Consider the following 19,863-nt stretch of genomic DNA (forward strand, 5'->3'; position numbering starts at 1 on the left):
GCCCACACTACAAATTCAGTGGCTCCTGGAAGCCATTTTTTTCCATTTTATCTGATAAAACAGATAGAAATTGAGATGGGGGGAGATACAGTGAGAGAGAGAGAGAAAGAGAGGAAGAGAGAGAGAGAGAGAGAGAGAGAGAGACTCCTACCTATTTGTGAAGCTTCCCCACTGTAGGTGAGGATCTGGGGGCATGAACCCAGATCCTTGAGCTTCGTACTATGTGTGCTTAACCATGTGTGCCACCTCCTGGTCCCAAATATTACAGTTTTGTAAAACAAAGTTAAATTAATAATATTTTTAAATGCTATATATAGCATTAATGAAAAATCCAAGGATCACAGATATACTACAGTTGCTAGATATTTTCATATAGACAAAGTGAAGCAGATTAATTTATCCCCTCCAACTTGACTCAAGAACCCCAACCACAGTTAATTTATAAATTTAGCATTAAAGAGAAAACATTTGCACCCAAAATGTCATTTTTATAACAAATCATTTATATTTTTTATTGTTGTTTAATCTTATTTCCTGCCACGGTCTCATTTGGTATATGTGTAATTATAAAAATACAATCTTTAATCTTATTTTATAGCTAAAAATTATATATTTAGATTTTTGGAATTGTATAATGACTGTAATTATAACTTAGTCAAAGTGATAAATTATAATATTAACTTTTTCTCTCTATTAGATACAAGTGAGTCTTAATATTTCATGTATTGCATTTTAGTCTTTGTATTATTTCCTCAAGCTATATTTCCAAGAATCATGCTATTGAAAAAAAATTTAATGGTTTCACTACTGTAGATTAGAGCTTTCCACCACATTGGCTTAAATTCAGAAAACTAGTGACAAACTGTAAGCATACCACTCTTTCTACAACTTCACTAAATTGTGTCTTGGGTATTTTTTGCTTCTTGTTTTTTTTTTCCGCCCAGACTAGTGCTCAGGTATTACACTTTTAGTATTATTTATTATAAAACAAGAGAGAACCATAGAATTTCTCTGGCTTATTAAGAGCCAGAGATCAAACAAAAACAACAACAACATAAAATCCCATTCATGCAAGTCCTACACAACCATTGTTTTAAAAATATTTATTTATTTATTTATTCCCTTTTGTTGTTTTATTGTAGTTATTCTTGTTGTTATTGATGTCGTCGTTGTTGGGTTGGAAAGAGAGAAATGGAGAGAGGAGGGGAAGACAGAGAGGGGGAGAGAAAGATAGACCTGCAGACCTGCTTCACCGTCTATGAAGCGACTCTCCCTGCAGGCGGGGATACAACCACTTTTTTAAATTACTGTTTTATCTTACATTTTCTTTATAAAAAAGTTTTATTGCAGAAGTAATAATTTATAAGATAATTTTAGCCTTGCATTTTCTTTTTAAAATAAATCTTAATGTTATAAAATTTTGGTTTTAGAATTATAAGGTACCTTTGATTTGAGTAGGTCCTTAGCGCACTAGAGGAAGATTTAGTGGGTTAGTGCTGTGGTATCTTTGCATCTCTCCCTTGTCTTTCTGACACGTTCTTTCTACTTACTTTTTGTGGTTCAGTTGTTATGCCACAAGCCTCAGGTTTGATTATTCATTTCACCTGTGACAAAGAAGTGCCCTGATCTTTCTTTCAAAATAAAACAATTCATAAAAGACACATTTGGAAGCCTGGAAGGCACCCCAGGAAAATTATCATGTGAATAGTAAATAACTGATACCATCTGAGTTGTCAAAAGGGTTGAGAGTAATATATCAAAGGGAATCTAGAATTTTAGATCTTGGTTTCTATAATGTAACCACACATATAAGCAAACTTAGATTCCATTGTCATCTCACTTGAAGCAGAGAAAACAAAATTATGGACAAATTAAAGGACAAATTAATTTATGGACAAATTGATGAGAATTTCCTAACCAAAAAAAATAAATAAAAGGAATAAAAATAATCCTACCCTATTTACAGTTTCTGGGTTCTTATCACTTGCTTCCTCAGGAATTTTAACAAGAAATTTAGAGGTGTCAGTCAACTGAAAATGAGTTGGTAGTCTTCTGAGAGTGGGAACAAATGTGAAGATCAGAGGTTTGGCTTCAGAGTCACCAGAAGAAACCTATGAGACATATAACAAATTAGATTTTTAGCCCTGTCAAGGGTTTGTATCAACTTTATTCACTATATACCATGATGTTTATCTTGTTTATTTTGATAAATTGCTTAGTGTTCCCTGATCACGTGTGTAGTTGCAAAGAAAACAGCTATAAAAATAGTGATAGTGCATCTTTTCTTTATTATGCCATTTGTCAGAAAAAGCAATACAACCCCAGGATAATCATCCTGTAGAAGATGACAATAAAACAGCAGGTTGACAAGTTAATCTGGTAGAATATTATGAGACATGGCTACCTCAACCATCACAAACATAGCATATTGGTCTGTATCAAAATTGAATTTTACCTATTTAGTCCTGATGTAGCAGGTTCAATTTGACTTATAATTGCCAGCCAATCAAAACATTTCTAACAGTTACCATTTAAAGATATTGAAAAAACTTGGGTTCGATATATAAAGTATGTTTTATAGCTATCAGAATACTGATGTCTTCATTCATTGACTACAACTCTTTTCTTTCATTCTTTTATTCTCCTTTTTCCCTGGGGTTAAGTTCCTACACAAGGAACCCATCATGCCCAGTAGCCACATTTTATAGAGACAGAAAGAAATAGAGAGGGAGGGGGCAGTTTGAGGGAGAGAGAAAGGCAGATAACTACAGAATTATTATACCACTCATGAAGTTTCCCCCACTACAGGTAGGGACTAGAGTTTGAACCAGAATCCTTGCACATAATAGCATGTACTCTCATGTGGTTACCACCATTCAGCTCACCTTCTTTTTCATTCTTTACTTATTCAATAAAAAGGTCACAGTCTTTTGGTGGTGGGAATGGTGTTTATGTACACTCCTAGCAAAATGTAGACATATAAATCACTAGGTAATTAATTTGAGAGGGGGAAAATCAATTGTATGTCTCAAAGTTTTTCAAAACACAAACTGAATCTTTTTAATATATAGGCTGTGTATTTGATATGCGGACTCTCTCAAAAGCCTAGACCAAGTAGATCAGAAGCATCCAATAGCACAGCTATATACAAGATACTGGGTACTATACAGCAAACCATAACAAAAGGACTTTTCAAAGTTAACCCAATTACCAAATAATGTGATGATAACATTAACTATCGATTGTCTTTTGGAACCCTAAGACAGCAGGAACCTCACATCTCCACTATAGAGCCCCTACTTCCCCCAGTCCTGGAACCCTTGGATAGGGCCCACTTTGCCATATGCCTCTCCCAATCCATATCAAATAATATTGCATCCGCCGATCACAACCTAACCAACGCAATGATTGCCAATTCAACATGCTTCACTTCAGACTGTGTCCAGAGACTTCACATGTGGAATGACAACCCTTCAGCTTCATTACTCGGGTGAGACCTTTCCTTTCATAGTATACTCTAATTCCATCTCAGGTGGTTCACTTTCTAACAAAGTCCTAAAACCTAGATATACACCAGTTTCTGTGAGAGAGAGCATATCTTCACACGTATCTATAAACTACTGCAAAATATATACCTGAAAGCAGAAGTACACTGGAGTTTGCAGTGAGTACCTCCCTAACACTTCCTCTCCACTATTCCGAGTTTTGGGTCCATGATTGCTCAACAATTTGTTTGGTTTCATATGTTAACTCTCTTTTCAGTCACCAGGTTCCAGATGCCATCAGGATGCTGGCCAGGCTTCCCTGGATTGAAGACCCCACCAATGTGTCCTGGAGCTCAGCTTCCCCAGAGACACACCCTACTAGGGAAAGAGAGAGGCAGACTGGAAGTATGTACCGATCAGTCAACGCCCATGTTCAGAGGGGAAGCAAATACAGAAGCCAGACCTTCTACCTTCTGCAACCCACAATGGCCCTGGGTCCATGCTCCCAGAGGGATGGAGAATGGGAAAGCTATCAGGGGAGGGGGTGGAATATGGAGATTGGGTGGTGGGAATTGTGTGGAGTTGTACCCCTCCTACCCTATGGTTTTGTTGATTAATCCTTTCTTAAATAAAAAAAAATAAAAAAAATAAAAAGTATACTTTGGGGGTTGGGCGGTAACGCAGCAAGTTAAGCACACATGGCACAAAACGCAAGGACCGGCATAAGGATCCCGGTTTGAGCCCCCGGATCCCCACCTGCAGGGGGGTCACAAAATGAGCAGTAAAGCAGATCTGCAGGTGTCTATCTTTCTCTCCCCCTCTCCTCCTCTCTCCATTTCTCTTTGTCCTATCCAACAACAATGACATCAATAACAACAATAATAATAATAACCACAACAATGATAAAAAGGGGGGCAACAAAAGGGGAAAAATTGCCACCAAGAGCAGTGGATTTGTGGTGCAAGCACCAAGCCCCAGCAATAACCCTGGAGGCAAAAAATAAAAATTTAAAAAATTGTTTAAAATTTATTTTTTAAAAAAAACTACTTGGGTGGTTTAGACTGATGCCTTACAAACCAAAATTGGAAACTTTTAGGTAAGTGGAAAGAAGATAAAAGCTGTTCTGGAAACAGTAAAAAGGAGCAAAGAGGATGCTTATCTCACTCCCAGGCCCACTGTGAGAGAAAACAGCTACCTAGAGAGACTCTTGGGAAGCAGAGTTCTTCAAAGGGAACCATGATTTAATTACATATCAAGTTATTATAGAAGAGGTTAAGTATAAGGGAGATATCATGATTACCAACTGAATACCAGAAAGTGTACAATGAAGGATTTCAAGAGTTAGATCGGGGCAAAAATTGGAGTTTAGATCCTCTGAAGACTGAATCAGAAGCCTGGCTTTAAATATATATATATATATATATATATATATATAATTTTTTAATTAGGAAGATGAAAGGGCACATAGTAGAGAAGCATGTGGGACATTTAGACAAAGATAAATGATGCCCATTTTTATTTACTTTTAAGCCCCCCACCTTCACTTCCTTTCTAAGCCACACTGACACCACTTATAACTTTCAGGTGTGCTTCATTTTTCCTCTTCTCTCTCAGATAAGGGGAATAGGGCCTGACTTCTCTAGGTGTTCTCCAAATTCTCTTTCCTCTCAGTGATGGGACAAAAACAAAGGTTCTTGGTCATGAAATTTTCAGATCTCAGTGGAGCTGGAGTTCTGAGCCCTCTAGTCATCTTCCCTTAACATTTCACCCTTTGCCACTATGGACCAAAATTATTTTGGGTTGTAGAAGGAAGGATTCTGGATTCTGTAATTGCTTCTTTGCTGGACATGAGTTTGGCCAGTTGGTCCACACTCCCAGCCTGTCTAGGAACACTTCTTTAATCCTAATACCATGATAGTTGGACAGTGACTGTAATAAGATAGTCACTGAGGGTAGTTCAGATAGTTCATTGTAAAATTTAATTTGAGTAGCAAATAGAGATACATCTGAGTCAAGAAGAAGTAAAACTATAATGTAACCTTCAGGTACTACATATAGACCTATCCTTATCTCTATGTCTGATGACTATAGACAGACCTTAAGTCCACATCAAATAAAATTCAAATACTGACATACATAATGTTTATGTATCTATATAATGTTTCATTATAAATGCCCATGGTTATGAAATTCATAAAATCATTATTAACAGAAGTGTTTTTTTGTTTTTTGAAACATGTTGAATAATGAAACTTTACATCTTCAAACATCTTGCACAATTTGTGAAGTTCAGTATCACTTTATTCTCTAAAATAAAAATAGATTTCCACAAATGATGGTTGTTCAAAAAGGTAATAACTATAATTTTGGTGAATAAATGAAGTTTGAATGAAAATGATGCCTCGATGAATAAGGTATTTTTATAATAATACCCTAAAAGGAATTTCTTTGTTTTCTTTTGTTTAATATTTATTTATTAATTTTCCCTTTTTCTTGCTCTTATTGTTTTATTGTTGTACTTATTATTGTTGTTGTTATTGATGTCTCTGTTGTTGGATAGGACAGAGAGAAATGGAGAGAGGAAGGGAAGACAGAGAGGGGGAGAGAAAGATAGGCACCTGCAGACCTACTTCACCGCCTGTGAAGCTACTCCCCTGCAGGTGGGGAGCTGGGGGCTTGAACCAGAATCCTTAAGCCGGTCCTTGTGCTTTGTGCCACCTGCGCTTAACCCGCTGTGCTACCACCCAACTCCCCCTAAAAGCAATTTCTACAACCACATCTTGACAAAAAAAAAAAAAAACAGTCAAAAAGAACTTAATGTTTAACTTTATTGTTAAACATTTTCTTCAAAAGATATCTATAGCCTACATAAAAATTTATTATTTATAGGATAACATTTTTTATAGTTGAACCCATACATGATATCACTCAAGAATATCATACAAATGGAAAATACAATAAGAATAAAGAATTAGTTACTGTTAGAGAGAAAGATCAGGGATAAGTTCCTGTTCGCACATGTATCCTCAGAATAACATCCACAAAAAAAAAAGGCAATAGTTTGTATTTGCTTTTAAGCTGGCAGTGCAATATTAGCAAGAAGCTGTATTCATTACTTTTGCCTAGCATTCTCTTATCTTAACATAGATATACAGAATTATTTTTTGTACAGAATCTCATTTGGAAAAAAAATTTTGAAATTATAGCAGCTAGATGATAAGCTGCATACTAGTTGATAGACTGTCAAATACCTTGTTCAGCAAAGGGGAAAAATGCTATTTATTGCATACTTGTTCCAATGGAGCCCCAAACTGAATTGCTATGGTGATAAAAAATCATTTTCCACATAAGGCAGAAACAGATGCATGTTAATACCATTGCACTTTCTAAATGCCAATTAACACTTTCAGTTGTCAATGCCTTTTAAAAACACATCTTAGTTTCTATCTTTGGGAAACTATTTTAATAACAGAACTTAGAACCAAAAAGGAGTCATATCTTTTCCTAAATATGGATTCAAGTGCTCAAAAATCTCTGATACTGTCACCTTATCATTGGACAGCTGAATAATGATTCTTTTAAAAATGTCTCTCCTCCCCTACCATGTAAGCTAAATGTTTCACTGCTGTCGTGTTGTAACGCTTTTCTTTCTCCCATTTTCTTAAAAGTTCTCTTCTTTCCGATGTTGACACCCACTCTCACAGATGGTCACTAGCCTCCTGTTGAGAAGAAACATTACAGGGTGTCTCATTTTCAACACTATGCCAAGGGCAGTCCTGAGCATTTTCTTTGGTCTCCCAGTGAGCAGTTTTGCCTTTATCTGCTTGCCCTTTCCACTAACTGTAGAGCACTGCATTTCGATATACAGTCAAATTTAGCTACAACCAGGCAGCTCTCTCTTAACCCCTTTTACAGCAAACACCACAGTGCACAGCCTTTAAAAAAGTTTTTTGAAAGCATTAAGGAAAGACTTCCTTTTACCTGGGGTGTAGTCTGAAAGCTCCCTGCAAAGATGCACGAGTTCATTTGGAAGTAATTGTTCCCGCAGTCACTCAGAAGCCCCTGTTCTGGAAGCATTGATTCATCACATAAGGGAGTGAGCAAACCAATGACTGAGGTGGGAAGGAAGCCTCTCACCAAAACAACACACACACTCACATGGAAAAAAAAAAAAAAAGCATTCTAAAAAGAGGTAATGTAGATCCTCCCTAAAATGAAGAATGTTCTCTGTTCAGGAGAGTAGATTTATATGTAGACAATTTTTAGATTTTGAACTTCATATGAGGTCATATCGACTGCTGAAATAGATCCAGTAGAAATAAAAACTTGCTCCTCTGTATTTTCCCTCTTTAATTTGCATGCATGTATTCCAGTTACATATTCTGCAAAAAGAACAGAGACACCAGATTGTGCAACATGCAGCTGATTGAAAGGCCTTCGCATCTGCCAATCTCAGTGATCAGTTGGTTCACAGAGAACACTAAGAGACAAAAATACATGTAAACACTGTGTCTAAATAGAGAACTGGAAGACACATAAAGATGATTTTTAAAAAATCAATAACTTTAATTTTTGGGTTTTGGCATATAAATAGCACGCAATGATACAGGAGCATCTGTAGTGACTGAAGTTTTGCTATTAGCCAGATTCGCTCTTTCAACAAAGCTTGGAATCAAACCATTCCCAAAACACAATTCCATTCCAACGTTCTTGGAAGAGAGTGAATGCTCTGTCTCCAGAAAAATAAACCTCAAAACTTCACACAGGATATTGATTGGAGGCTTCAATTTTCAGTGTCTCTGTTTTCTAAGTATTGATTTTTCTCCAAATGTGTAATACCTATTTGTGTGCTTTGGCAATGAAAAATGTGTCCCAAGAGTTGGTATTAAACCCAAGGTTATGGAATAAGATAAAAGCTTAATTTTAAGGCTAAAAAAGTTTGAATTCTGGCATTTCATCAAAGATTAACCAGATTCCATTAAAGCCTATGTTTGTTCTCATCCTTAGTGAATATCTTGTATGGCTTCATCTAGCTTGCTCTGACTCCTGTTACTACTTCTTGTTTTAGGATCTATCTTCCTAGCCAAAGAGAGATTACTAGTCTGTGTTAAATAAAACAGAAACCATAGTTTCAAATTTTGTAATAAAATCATCAATAGTGAGTATATTTAACACAATTAAATATGATAATGAAATAACTAAGCCTTCAACATGGTAGAATTAGAAAGCAAGAAAGATAATGATAAAGATTTATCCAGGGACTGGGTGGTGGCACACATTACGATATGCAAGAACCTGGGTTCTAGCCTCCAGTCTCCACTTTCAGGGTGAAAGTTTCCCTGGTAGTGAAACATTGCTACGGTATTTCTCTTTCTATTTCACTTTCCCCTGTCAATTTCTCTCTGTCCTATCAAATCAAATAAATGAATATTTTTTCAAAAGAAGGAAACATTTATCCACCAGACGCAAGTGTTTGGTGGTTGTTCTCCCCTTGTTCAACTATTTTCATAGCTTGGATTCTACACACGATTTTCTTTTTACAATTCTTATCTATTTTGTACCATCGAAGCCTCTGTCTTTGAAGTCACCAAGAGTCACTCCTTGAGGAATCTTGTCCAGTTCCATACCAATGACTTCAAACTTATTTGCCAGTCTGGGTAATTCCTATGGATAAGATACTTTTATATCTAGCTAACATCATCACCTAGAAATTTCACAGCTATTTAAGTCTTAATGCATCTTAAATTGAACTGCTTGCTTTTCACCTGAAAACTTTTCCTTCCCTACACTGTTTTTTCCTAAGTAAGTATACAGTATCTAGGCCAAAAATTATGGCCTTACCTTTATTTTCATTGTACATAATCACTAAAGGGTTAATTGATTTATCATCAGTTTTCAACTATATAATTTCCAGGATATAGTGTAATATGTTTATATGGACTTTTTTGTTTCTCTATAATCTCCAGTTATTTTATCAATGTTAACTTGTTGCTCTCCCTTCAAAATAAATCCAGAAAATACATATATCTTACAATTTCTGCTAATAAACATAACAGAACATATTATATTTTCCTTCCTGAATCATTGTGGTGTAACTCATCTCTCTCTCTCCCTCTCTCTCTTTTTTTTTTCCCATTTGACCTCCTATAGCAGAAAATCTGAATAACCACCCTAGCCGCTACCCTTTGGATTTAAGAACTATTCCAAAATTGTCAAAAGTGTTGTGATAGTGTTAAGTAATCAATCTGCTTCAGGAGCTACTCCAAACTAAACAAAACTCCTTAATTAAAATCATTCATCCTTCAATGGACAGTCTATACTACAAGTCTAATTGATAAAGCAATATAAATGATTATAACTCCCATTCCAATTTTGTTGCAAATCTAAGGAGTGATCCCTATTTCACAACTCCTAATGAAGCTGACTAGGCTAATTTGAGACCACTTATAATTTGATTTCTTCCTTTGCTTAATTCTGCCTCCAACAAATCTCATATATTTGCTGTTCTTTCAAGCACTACCATGGAGGCTAACTTCCTCCATGCTAATCTGTATTTCAATGGCAGCCTCTTAAGAACCTGATCTGTTATATGTACCTATAGTTATTTCCTACATGGTAGCAAGATTAACCCTTCAAAACACAGAAGTCAGAATGTTCTTGCTCTATGAAATACTCTCTATGAAAAAAGTCCATTGTAACCCAGGGAATAACCAAAGCCCTGAAAAATAATTTCTATATCAACATGATCTGGTCCTTACTTCCTGTTCTTCCATAAAATTCCTCAACTCCAACTGTAATGATTTTCTTGTATTCCCACAGAAGACTAATGCCTACTCTCTGCAATGCCCTTCCCAAAGTTACTACTGTTGCCCACATATTTGCTCAAATGTCTCTTTCGGAGTAAAATATCCCTCACTATCCTAAGAAATAACAAGCAAAATTCTAGTGTTATCCCAATACTCTCCAGTACCTTTAGGACATTTTTGTTCAGTCATTTTATTTTTTTTTCAACAGAGCGCCCACCAACTTCTAAATCTCTTTTAAGTATTTGATTTTCTTCACCCAGTAGAGTACCCATGTTACAGTGTGTAAGGGCCTGTGTTCAGTACCCTGGTCCCTAATTGCAAGCATGGAAGCTTCACAACAGTGAAGCAGTGATGCAGATGTCTCTCCTACCTCCCTCTTAATTTCTCTTTGTTTCTATGCAAAATAAATAAATAAAATTAAGATAACATTTAAAAATGCTCAATAATTTGTTTAATATACTGTCAATGATCTTTTCAATTATGGGCATTAACTTTCCTAATGAAAAACAATGTTTCTAATGAAAAAGAGAATACTTCTGGTAATTAACCCAAAGTGTCCTGAATTTCTCCTTTCCTCAGGAGTAGTTGTTACTAGAGTTTGCAGTTCTTAACTAGTATAAAAAGGTACAGAAGCCAAAGACAGTAGCAAGATGGGAGAAACTGCAATTAGATCCTTCCTTAAGGACTCTTAAACACACCTAGATAAGGCAGAAAACTCAAAACTATAATGTCGATTTATCAAAATCAAAAGCAAACACACAGGTTCTGGTTTCAAGATTTTCCATGAAATAACTGAGTCATTTAACTGTTTACAAAACAAGACTCTAGAGCAATGTTATTCAATGTGCAATAATTAGATTATCAGCCTTTCAAAATGAACAAGGGGTTTTTTTGTTCAATATATCAAGGGACCTGTGAATTCTATATAGTTATTTTGGAGAAGTTCCATAATCAAGAGAGGTTTTTTTAAGCCTCACATAGTGGAGTTTCTCATATTTACCTGACAATAAAACTTCTTGCTTGCTTTAGGCAAACTTATCTTACTCACAACGTAACCCATTGAACTGTGCAATACCTAGAGACCTCTTCCTGCTGTAGTAGGTAATAAATGTCTGAAAAGAAAGTAACTTGATTTTAAAAAAAAAAAAGCTTCTATAGTTACTAAATAAAAATTTATTCATGATCTGGGTTGGAAATCAGTGTGAAAAATAAGTATCACTAGTCTCTGAGAAAGAGAAATGGGAGAGTCATAATACACTGCAGGGCTACTAATTATCACTAATAATCCCTATTTGTACAAATAGTCCAAGAACAATTTTTTCAGTTATACAGGAATATTTATAAAAGAAATGGATGATGAAACTAGAATATTTAAAAACATATCCAAGAGGTAGTAATAAAATCTGGGGCTAATTGGGATAAAGAATAGTATTTGGGAGTAGGACGGTAACCCAGCGGGTTAAGAGCAGGTGGCGCAAAGCACAAGGACCCGCATGTGGATCCCGGTTCGAGCCCCCCGCCCCTCCCCACCAGCAGGGGAGTCGCTTCACAGGCGGTAAAGCAAGTCTGCAGGTGTCTATCTTTCTCTCCCCCTCTCTGTCTTCCCCTTCTCTCTCCATTTCTCTCTGTCCAATGAAGACTTCAATAACAATAAGAATAACAATAATAACTACAACAATAAAAAACAATAAGGGCAACAAAAAGGAAAATAAGTATATATATATATGAATATTATTTAGGAGCCAGGAGGTGGCGCACCTGGTTGAGCGCATATTACAATGCGCAATGACCTGGGTTCCAGCACTCAGCCCCCAACTGTAGGGGGAAAGCTTTACAAGTGGTGAAGCAGGGCTGCAGGTGTCCCTCTGTCTTTCTCCTTCTCTATCACCCCTTTCCCTCTTTATTTCTGGTTCTCTATCCAAATAAATAAAAAGATAATGATAAAAAAGAATATTATTTAAGGGTGCCGGCGGTAGCATTGCAGGTTAAGCACACATAGAACAAAGCGCAAGGACCCGCTCAAGGATCCAGGTTTGAGACCCTGGCTCCCCAAAACTACAGAAGGGTCGCCTCACAAGAGGTGAAGTAGGTCTGCAGGTGTCTATCTTTCTTTTTTTTTTAGATTTATTTTTAATTTATTAATGAGATATATAGGAGGAGAGAGAAAGAGCCAGACGTCACTCTGGTACATGTGCTGCCAGGGAATCACTGAACTCAAAACCTCATGCTTGAGAGTCTGATGCTTTATCCACTGCCACCTCGCAGACCACATGGTGTCTATCTTTCTCTCCCTCTCTCTGTCTTTCCCTCCTCTCTCCATTTCTCTCTGTCCCATCCAACAACAATGACAGCAATAAGAGCAACAATAACAAGAACAATGATAAACAACAAGCACAACAAAAGGGGTGAAAAACAGCCTCCAGGAGCAGTGGATTTGTAGTGCAGGCACTGAGCCTCACCCAGCAATAACCCTGGAGACAAAAGAAAAAATAGCATTCAAAAAAAAAAAAAAAGAATATATTTTAATAGAAGTCCTCAGTGATTACATAAGTCCTAATTTCTCCATTCATCATGAGGTAATTTCAATCCTAACACAGAATACAGTCCGTAAATCTTATTTGCAAGTAGATAAAGTGATACTAGTGTCCTCAGAACATACATAATAATTGTATAAAAAAAGCATAACAATATAATACATATATGTAATATAACTGCTGATATAATGTAATTTCCATGCATTTTATTGAAAACAAAAGGGAAAATAATAGCATCCTATTTTTGTTCCATAATATTTAGATATAAAGAATGTCCTCAAAAAAATCTTCTTTATACTCTACAGATTTAAAAAGCATTTACACTACTCACTTTTGGTTATAATGAAACTTGTGTCTGAAAAGTGTTATTAAAGTGGATCAAATATAAAAGGGTTTAACTGATTATTTAAAAAGCTCTAGCCAGGCTCTGGAAAAGTCATGAATCATCCAACCCATACATTTATTGCCATGGGGGAAAAAAAAGAATAACCAATGTTTTGTCATTAGAGTCATACCCTGACTTTCAAAAGTAATTGCATTTTAAATTAGCTTCCACAAACTTGCACAAAAAGAGAGCAAGCCAAATATACCTGCAAAGACATTCAGATCAAGAAAAGAACTACTAACTACCCACACTTTACATTTTATTTCAAGTCACTTCTTTTTTTTTTTCTTCATTTGTCTTCTGCAGAAATACATGATTCACCAGAATTAGTGAAGGTAGTTGCTTAGAAGCTTGTTTTTATTGGTTTTGTCTTGAGCTACCAAACCTTGATTAAAAGAATAAAACTGAAAATAATACAAAGTAGGACTAGTTTCACCTTGACATAATAAGAGATAAACTTCAGGTCATACAGGGTAGGTGCAGTACACTCCTTCCTACAGTCTTCTATTAGCTGTGACAAAAGGCAGTCCCTGATAGAGCTGAACTTCACTGATTTCTAAGCATGAAATTTCTTATACAAACTGAGACACTCGAGTATGAATGGAAAGAGATATAATTACTTTAGAATAATGGTAATGAGATGGGATCCTTATTAGATAATCAAGACATAATCAGTCTAGTTATGTGCACTTTGTTCTGGAATAGTAATACTTAAATATGTTATATAGAATGTATACATATATTCAGTAGCACTTATTTCTTCCACCTCATAAGTAAAACTTGAGTATATTGGATGGAGATGATATGATGGAACTTACTTTGCTTTTGTAAAATGGTCCAGGATGAATAACTGTCATGTCACATATTCTGTTTGAATGTTCTTTCACAATTCTTTCCCTAGGTCATTTTTTTTTAAAGGAAAAAAAATTTTTTTTAATTTAAGAAAGGATAAATTAACAAAACCATAGGGTAGGAGGGGTACAACTCCACACAATTCCCACCACCCAATCTCCATATCCCACCCCCTCTGCTGATAGCTTTCCCATTCTCTATCCCTCTGGGAGCATGGACTCAGGGTCATTGTGGGTTGCAGAAGGTGGAAGGTCTGGCTTCTGTAATTGCTTCCCCGCTGAACATGGACGTTGACTGGTCGGTCCATACTCCCAGTCTGCCTCTCTCTTTCCCTAGTAGGGCGGGTCTCTGGGGAAGCGGAGCTCCAGGCACCCCATATTGGTGGGGTCTTCAGTCCAGGGAAGCCTGGCCAGCATCCTGATGACGTCTGGAACCTGGTGACTGAAAAGAGAGTTAACATACAAAGCCAAACAAATTGTTGTGCGGACTCTCTCAAAAGCCTAGACCAAGTAGATCAGAAGCAACCAATACCACAGCTGTATACAAGATACTGGGTACTGTACAGCAAATCCGAACAAAAGGACTTTTCAAAGTTAACCCAATTAACAAATAATGTCATGATAACATTAACTATTTTTTGAACCCTAAGACAGCAGGAACCTCACATCTCCACTATAGAGCCTCTACTTCCCCCAGTCCTGGAACCCTTGGATAGGGCCCACTTTCCCGTATGCCTCTCCCAATCCGTATCAAATAATATTGCATCTGCCGATCACAACCTAATCAATGCAACGATTGCCACCTCAACATGCTTCACTTCAGACTGTGTCCAGAGACTTCACGTGTGGAATGACAACCCTTCAACTTCATTACTCGGGTGAGACCTTTCCTTTCACAGTATACTCTAATTCCATCTCAGGTGGTTCACTTTCTAACAAAGTCCCAAAACCTAGATATACACCAGTTTCTGTGAGAGAGAGCATATGTTCACACGTATCCTTAAACTACTGCAAAATATATACCTGAAAGCAGAAGTATACTAGAGTTTGCAGTGAGTATCCCCCTAACACTTCCTCTCCACTATTCCAAGCTTTGGGTCCATGATTGGTCATTTCTTTTAACTTGCTGAGTTCTAAGGAACTCAGAGATTATACGATAAATCATTTCAATTTACATCATGAAGGTAACATGATTTCTAACATATGATATACTGCATAAAATCATTACAAAAAGAACACTTTTTGCGTTAGGAATAGTTTCCAGTTATGTTCTCTCTCTCTCTCTCTCTCTTTCTCTCTCTCTCTCTCTCTCTCTCTCTCCACATTAAAATTCTTTATTCGCTGCTCTTTAAGTTCCATGATTGTACAGAAAATTATTTTTACTCTTTCACTTCTCATCTAGAGCATGCATATTAGATCAATTGAGAATTTATATTTCCTATTGTAGTCACAACATTTAGTATAGTGCTTGTTACATAGTAGGAGGGGTCAATAAATATATAATTACATAAGCGAATGATCTTGTGCATTCACAATGGACAAACAGAGGATTTAAAAAAGGAGAAGTTTCTGTGGGCACTGTGCAGTGGCTCACCTTATACATTTTCATGTTCCACCACCCAGGTATATAGTGGGACCTCATAAACAACGAAGTAGTGTTACAAAATATCTCTCTCTCTCTCTGTCTCTTTCTCTCTCTCTGTCTCTCTCTCTCTCTCTCTCTATCATCTGTTTGAAAGAGAGAAATTAAGGAAGGGAGGGAAGAAGTAAGAAATAAAGGAACAAAAGAATGAAGGAATGAAGGAAGGGAGGGAGGATAAGAAGGAAAATGGCCGCTGGGAGTGGTGCCATTATGCAGCCACCAAGCCTCAAGGATAACTTTGGTAGCAAAAATTTAAAAAATATTAAATGAAAAAATTAAATTTAGAGAGTGATTTGTGTGCAGCTCCACAAATACCTATGTAATTTTGATGCACTGAAAATAGAACACATACAAAACTGCAATTTACACTGAGCCACAAATCAGTGGATCTTTTTTTTTAATATTTATTTTATTCCCTTTTGTTGCCCTTGTTGTTTTATTGTTATAGTTATTATTGTTGTTGTCGTTGTTGGATAGGACAGAGAGAAATGGAGAGAGGGAGGGGAAGACAGAGAGGAGGAGAGAAAGATAGACACCTGCAGACCTGCTTCACCGCCTGTGAAGTGACTCCCCTGCAGGTGGGGAGCCGGTGTTCGAACCGGGATCCTTATGCCGGTCCTTGTGCTTTGCGCCACCTGCGCTTAACCCGCTGCGCTACAGCTCGACTCCCCAATCAGTGGATCTTTTATGACTATGTGTAAACAAACATTGTGTGTGTGTGTGTGCATGTGTGTGTGCATGTGTGTGTGTGTGCATGTGTGTGTGCATGTGTGTGTGTGTAAATAAGGTTACAAAAAGAAAGGTGGGCAAAACTTCTGTGGTTTAGGTCACTCTACAGATTTTGAAAGCCATGATCTGTTACCCTAACTTCCTCAAACACTTAACTCACCCATCCTGAGAACAGACTTAACCCTAATAGTAATACATATAAATATTATTAATGATCTTTATATGATTATGCTCTGATTATATATATATATATATATATATATATATGTTTCTCAAGGTTCACCAAGAGAATAACTATATTCATCACACAAGAAAAAAGGTATTTTGAACATGATTCATTTGAGTTTGAACTCAGTTATGTTTGACTATATAACTGCAAAGACATTCATATCAAGAAAAGAACCCGGTTAATCTCAGCTCTTACTTTCTCTCTGTTTCTTCCAAACACACCAAGTACTCATTTACTACAAAATGAAAAGAAAAATAATAGTGCAAGGTACATCACAGTGAATTAAGCAGGAAGGATCATGTTTTTAACATGGTCCCGTCTCAGGACAATCAAGATCTATTGAACACTTTTCCTAAGACTCAAGCATGGATTCTATTCTGACTTTCATAACGTGCATAGATGTTATTCTCTCACTAACTCTGTCAGTTCTAAATATAAAATCAATTCACAGCAATTTTGGAATATAGCTTTACAATGGAAATGAGATAGTACAATTATACTGTCACTAGCATGAATGCTAAAGTTATAAATTTCAACATGGTAAGTTTTTGTTTTAATGCAGTACTGGGGAATGAACTCAGACTCATGTGCCAATGTGTGAGCTGATAGGCTACTAGGCTTAGGTATTTTTGTTTGTTTGCTTGTTTTTTAGGGGAAGAGACAGGGAGAAAATAGATATCACAGTATCTCTCCATGGTCCATGAAGTGTCCCTAGTTTCCATTCAGTGTATTCCCATTCTGTTCCAGGACACAAGAACAGAACTCATGGCTCACAAACTTTAACATGACCTAGTCTCAAAAAATGCTAATAAATGATACAATATGTTTATAGTAACTAAATACATTTAGTAAATTACTTAAATATCATGACCTTTAGTGTCTTAATTCATAAAGTAGACAAATTTTAATGTCAAAGTTAAACAAAATATAAAACTGACAATATATGAACCAGAAAATAGAATACATGCAATATTAATTTGTCTCTTTTTTATATAAATTAATTGTATGCAGTTTCACAATAATCTCTAATTGATACAGGTTACGAAACCACCATGCTTATTTACATAGGTTCCTCCTTTTAAAAATATTTTTATTAATTTACTATTGGATAGAGACAGAGAAAAAATTAGAGGGGAGAGGGAGATAGAGATGGAGAGAGACAGAGAGACACCCGCAACCCTACTTCACTACTTGTGAAGCTTCCCCGCTGAGGTGGGGACCAGAGGCTTGAACCTGGGTCCTTGTATAATGTAATGTGTGCACTTAACTAGGTGCGCCACAGCCTGGCCCCAGTTCCCTCCTTTCCTTCCCCTTAATTATTTCACTCCAAAATATAATAGATAAATATATTTAAGTATCTTGTGATAGGCAGGAGTGTCTACTATCATTCTCATTTACTAACTTTAAGACTTGCTCCCAAATTCTAAAAGTCTAATTTATTAAAAGTTATAGATCACCAGTAGAAAGTTAGTAAACAGGAGCCAGACAGTGGTGCACATGGTTGAACACATGTTACAATGCTCTAGGACCCAGGTTTAAGCCCTAGTCCTCACCTGCAGGGTGGTGAAGCAATTTTGCTGGTGTCTTTCTGTCTCTATCTCCCTTTCCTCCAGATTTCTGGCTGTCTCTCTCAATAAATAAAGATGATTAAAAAATTTTTAAAGGAAAGTTATTAAACCTGTTCTCCATTAAACCTCAGTTGCCTAATGGATAAGGCATTGTCTTCCTAAACACTTTCCAGGTTAGACACCGGCTAAACCGAAGACTTGTTTGAAATGAAGGTGCGAACACATATGTAAAAGACAAATTGAGTGAGTGAAGAATTATAAATCAAATTGCACCTGCAACACTGCTTCATCTCCTGTGAAATTTTCCGCCTGTGAGTGGGGACATGAAGTTTGAACCCAGGTCACTGGAATGGTAACATATGTGCTCGACCAGCCTCCTATACTGGGGACTAAGCTTAATGCACATAGACATTTCTAAGGAACACGTATTAGTCCCACGTGTATAAAATTTGCAACAGCTATACATGAAAATAATGGCTATTTGGGGAGACCTTCAGACTCCTCACTGGAAGAAGTTTACATATAATGGACTGCCAATTTCTTGCCAGCATATTCCAGATATTACTATGATACCAACCTGACTTCCCTGGGCAGATGACCTCACCAATGTGTCCTAGAGCACTGCCTCCTTAGAGCCCTGCCCCACTAGGGAAAGATGGAAACTGGCTGGGAGTATGGATCAACCTGTAAACGCCTATGTTCAGCAGAGAAGCAATTACAAAAGCCAAGCCTTCCACCTTCTGCACCCCATAATGATCCTGGGTCTATGCTCCCAGGGGTATAAAGAATAGGAAAACATTCAAGGGAGTAGATGGGATATGGAACTCTGATAGTGGGAATTATGTGGAATTGTACCCCTCTAATCCTATGGTCTTGTCAATATTTCCATTTTTAGTTTTAAAAATAAATAAATAAAAAGCAGTGGTGGTGGGCCAGTTGGTTATGTACTAGGTAGAGTACATATATTACCATGTTCAAGGACCTCAGTTCCCACCTGATAGAAGAAGGTCCATGAGCAGTGAAGCAGTGACACAGTGTCTCTGTCTCCCTGATTCTCCTTCCCTCTCAGTTTCTTTCTGTTTCTATAAAAATTACCTATGGATGCCAGGAGTGGTGATAGATTCATCATGCAGACATGGAACACCAGAAATAACCCTAGTGGCAATTAAAAACAGAAGCAAAAATAATATGGAAACTAATAAAAAGCAAATTAAAAGAATCCTCATAGTATGTAATTAACAGGAAATAAAAATAAAAAATTCATGTTACTAAGACAGATAATTTAAAGCTATAGCAAGCTTCATGAAAAGAAGCTGAAATAATGATTTTCTCTGAAAGCACTTTTATTTACAAATCAAATTTATGCACAGGTTAAAATAGAGACTATCAGAAACACAGTGAAGAATGGATTTCTTCTAGATTCTAGTTTCTACAAAGAAAATATACAGTTTAGCTCTTGGGAGCTTGGTTATAATTAAATAAAATCACACATGTGACATTCCGGGCATGATGTCTACTATATGGTACCCTCCAAAATTTACTTTTTTCAGCTGTGTGGTATGACACTCTGTGGTATACAGTAACTGGCAATCTAACATTAAGTATTTATTGTAAACCAGTCATTGTCAATTACA

At 36.6% G+C, this 19,863-nt stretch overlaps 1 protein-coding gene across 19 annotated transcripts in view; it reads right to left on the reverse strand.

The window, feature by feature from the left end:
• The window catches only part of MLIP (muscular LMNA interacting protein), a 286,170-nt gene that overhangs the window by 171,462 nt on the left and 94,845 nt on the right, over positions 1-19,863 (reverse strand). For 3 of the 19 annotated variants that reach the window (XM_060190031.1, XM_060190018.1, XM_060190028.1), the window contains exons 1-2: positions 7,467-7,829; positions 1,956-2,111 (exon numbers count right to left, since the gene is read on the reverse strand). The exons of 2 other annotated variants lie outside the window; for them this stretch is intronic. In XM_060190031.1, the coding sequence (XP_060046014.1) occupies positions 1,956-2,111; positions 7,467-7,562 (252 nt within the window). In that variant the 5' untranslated portion in view covers positions 7,563-7,829. Of the gene's footprint in view, positions 1-1,955; positions 2,112-7,087; positions 7,144-7,466; positions 7,830-19,863 lie in introns of those variants that run through there. 14 more of the 19 variants (XM_060190023.1, XM_060190019.1, XM_060190015.1 and 11 more) reach the window with 9 other exon arrangements.

This window comes from Erinaceus europaeus, chromosome 4 (assembly GCF_950295315.1).
Source record: "Erinaceus europaeus chromosome 4, mEriEur2.1, whole genome shotgun sequence".
Lineage (NCBI taxonomy): Eukaryota > Metazoa > Chordata > Mammalia > Eulipotyphla > Erinaceidae > Erinaceus > Erinaceus europaeus.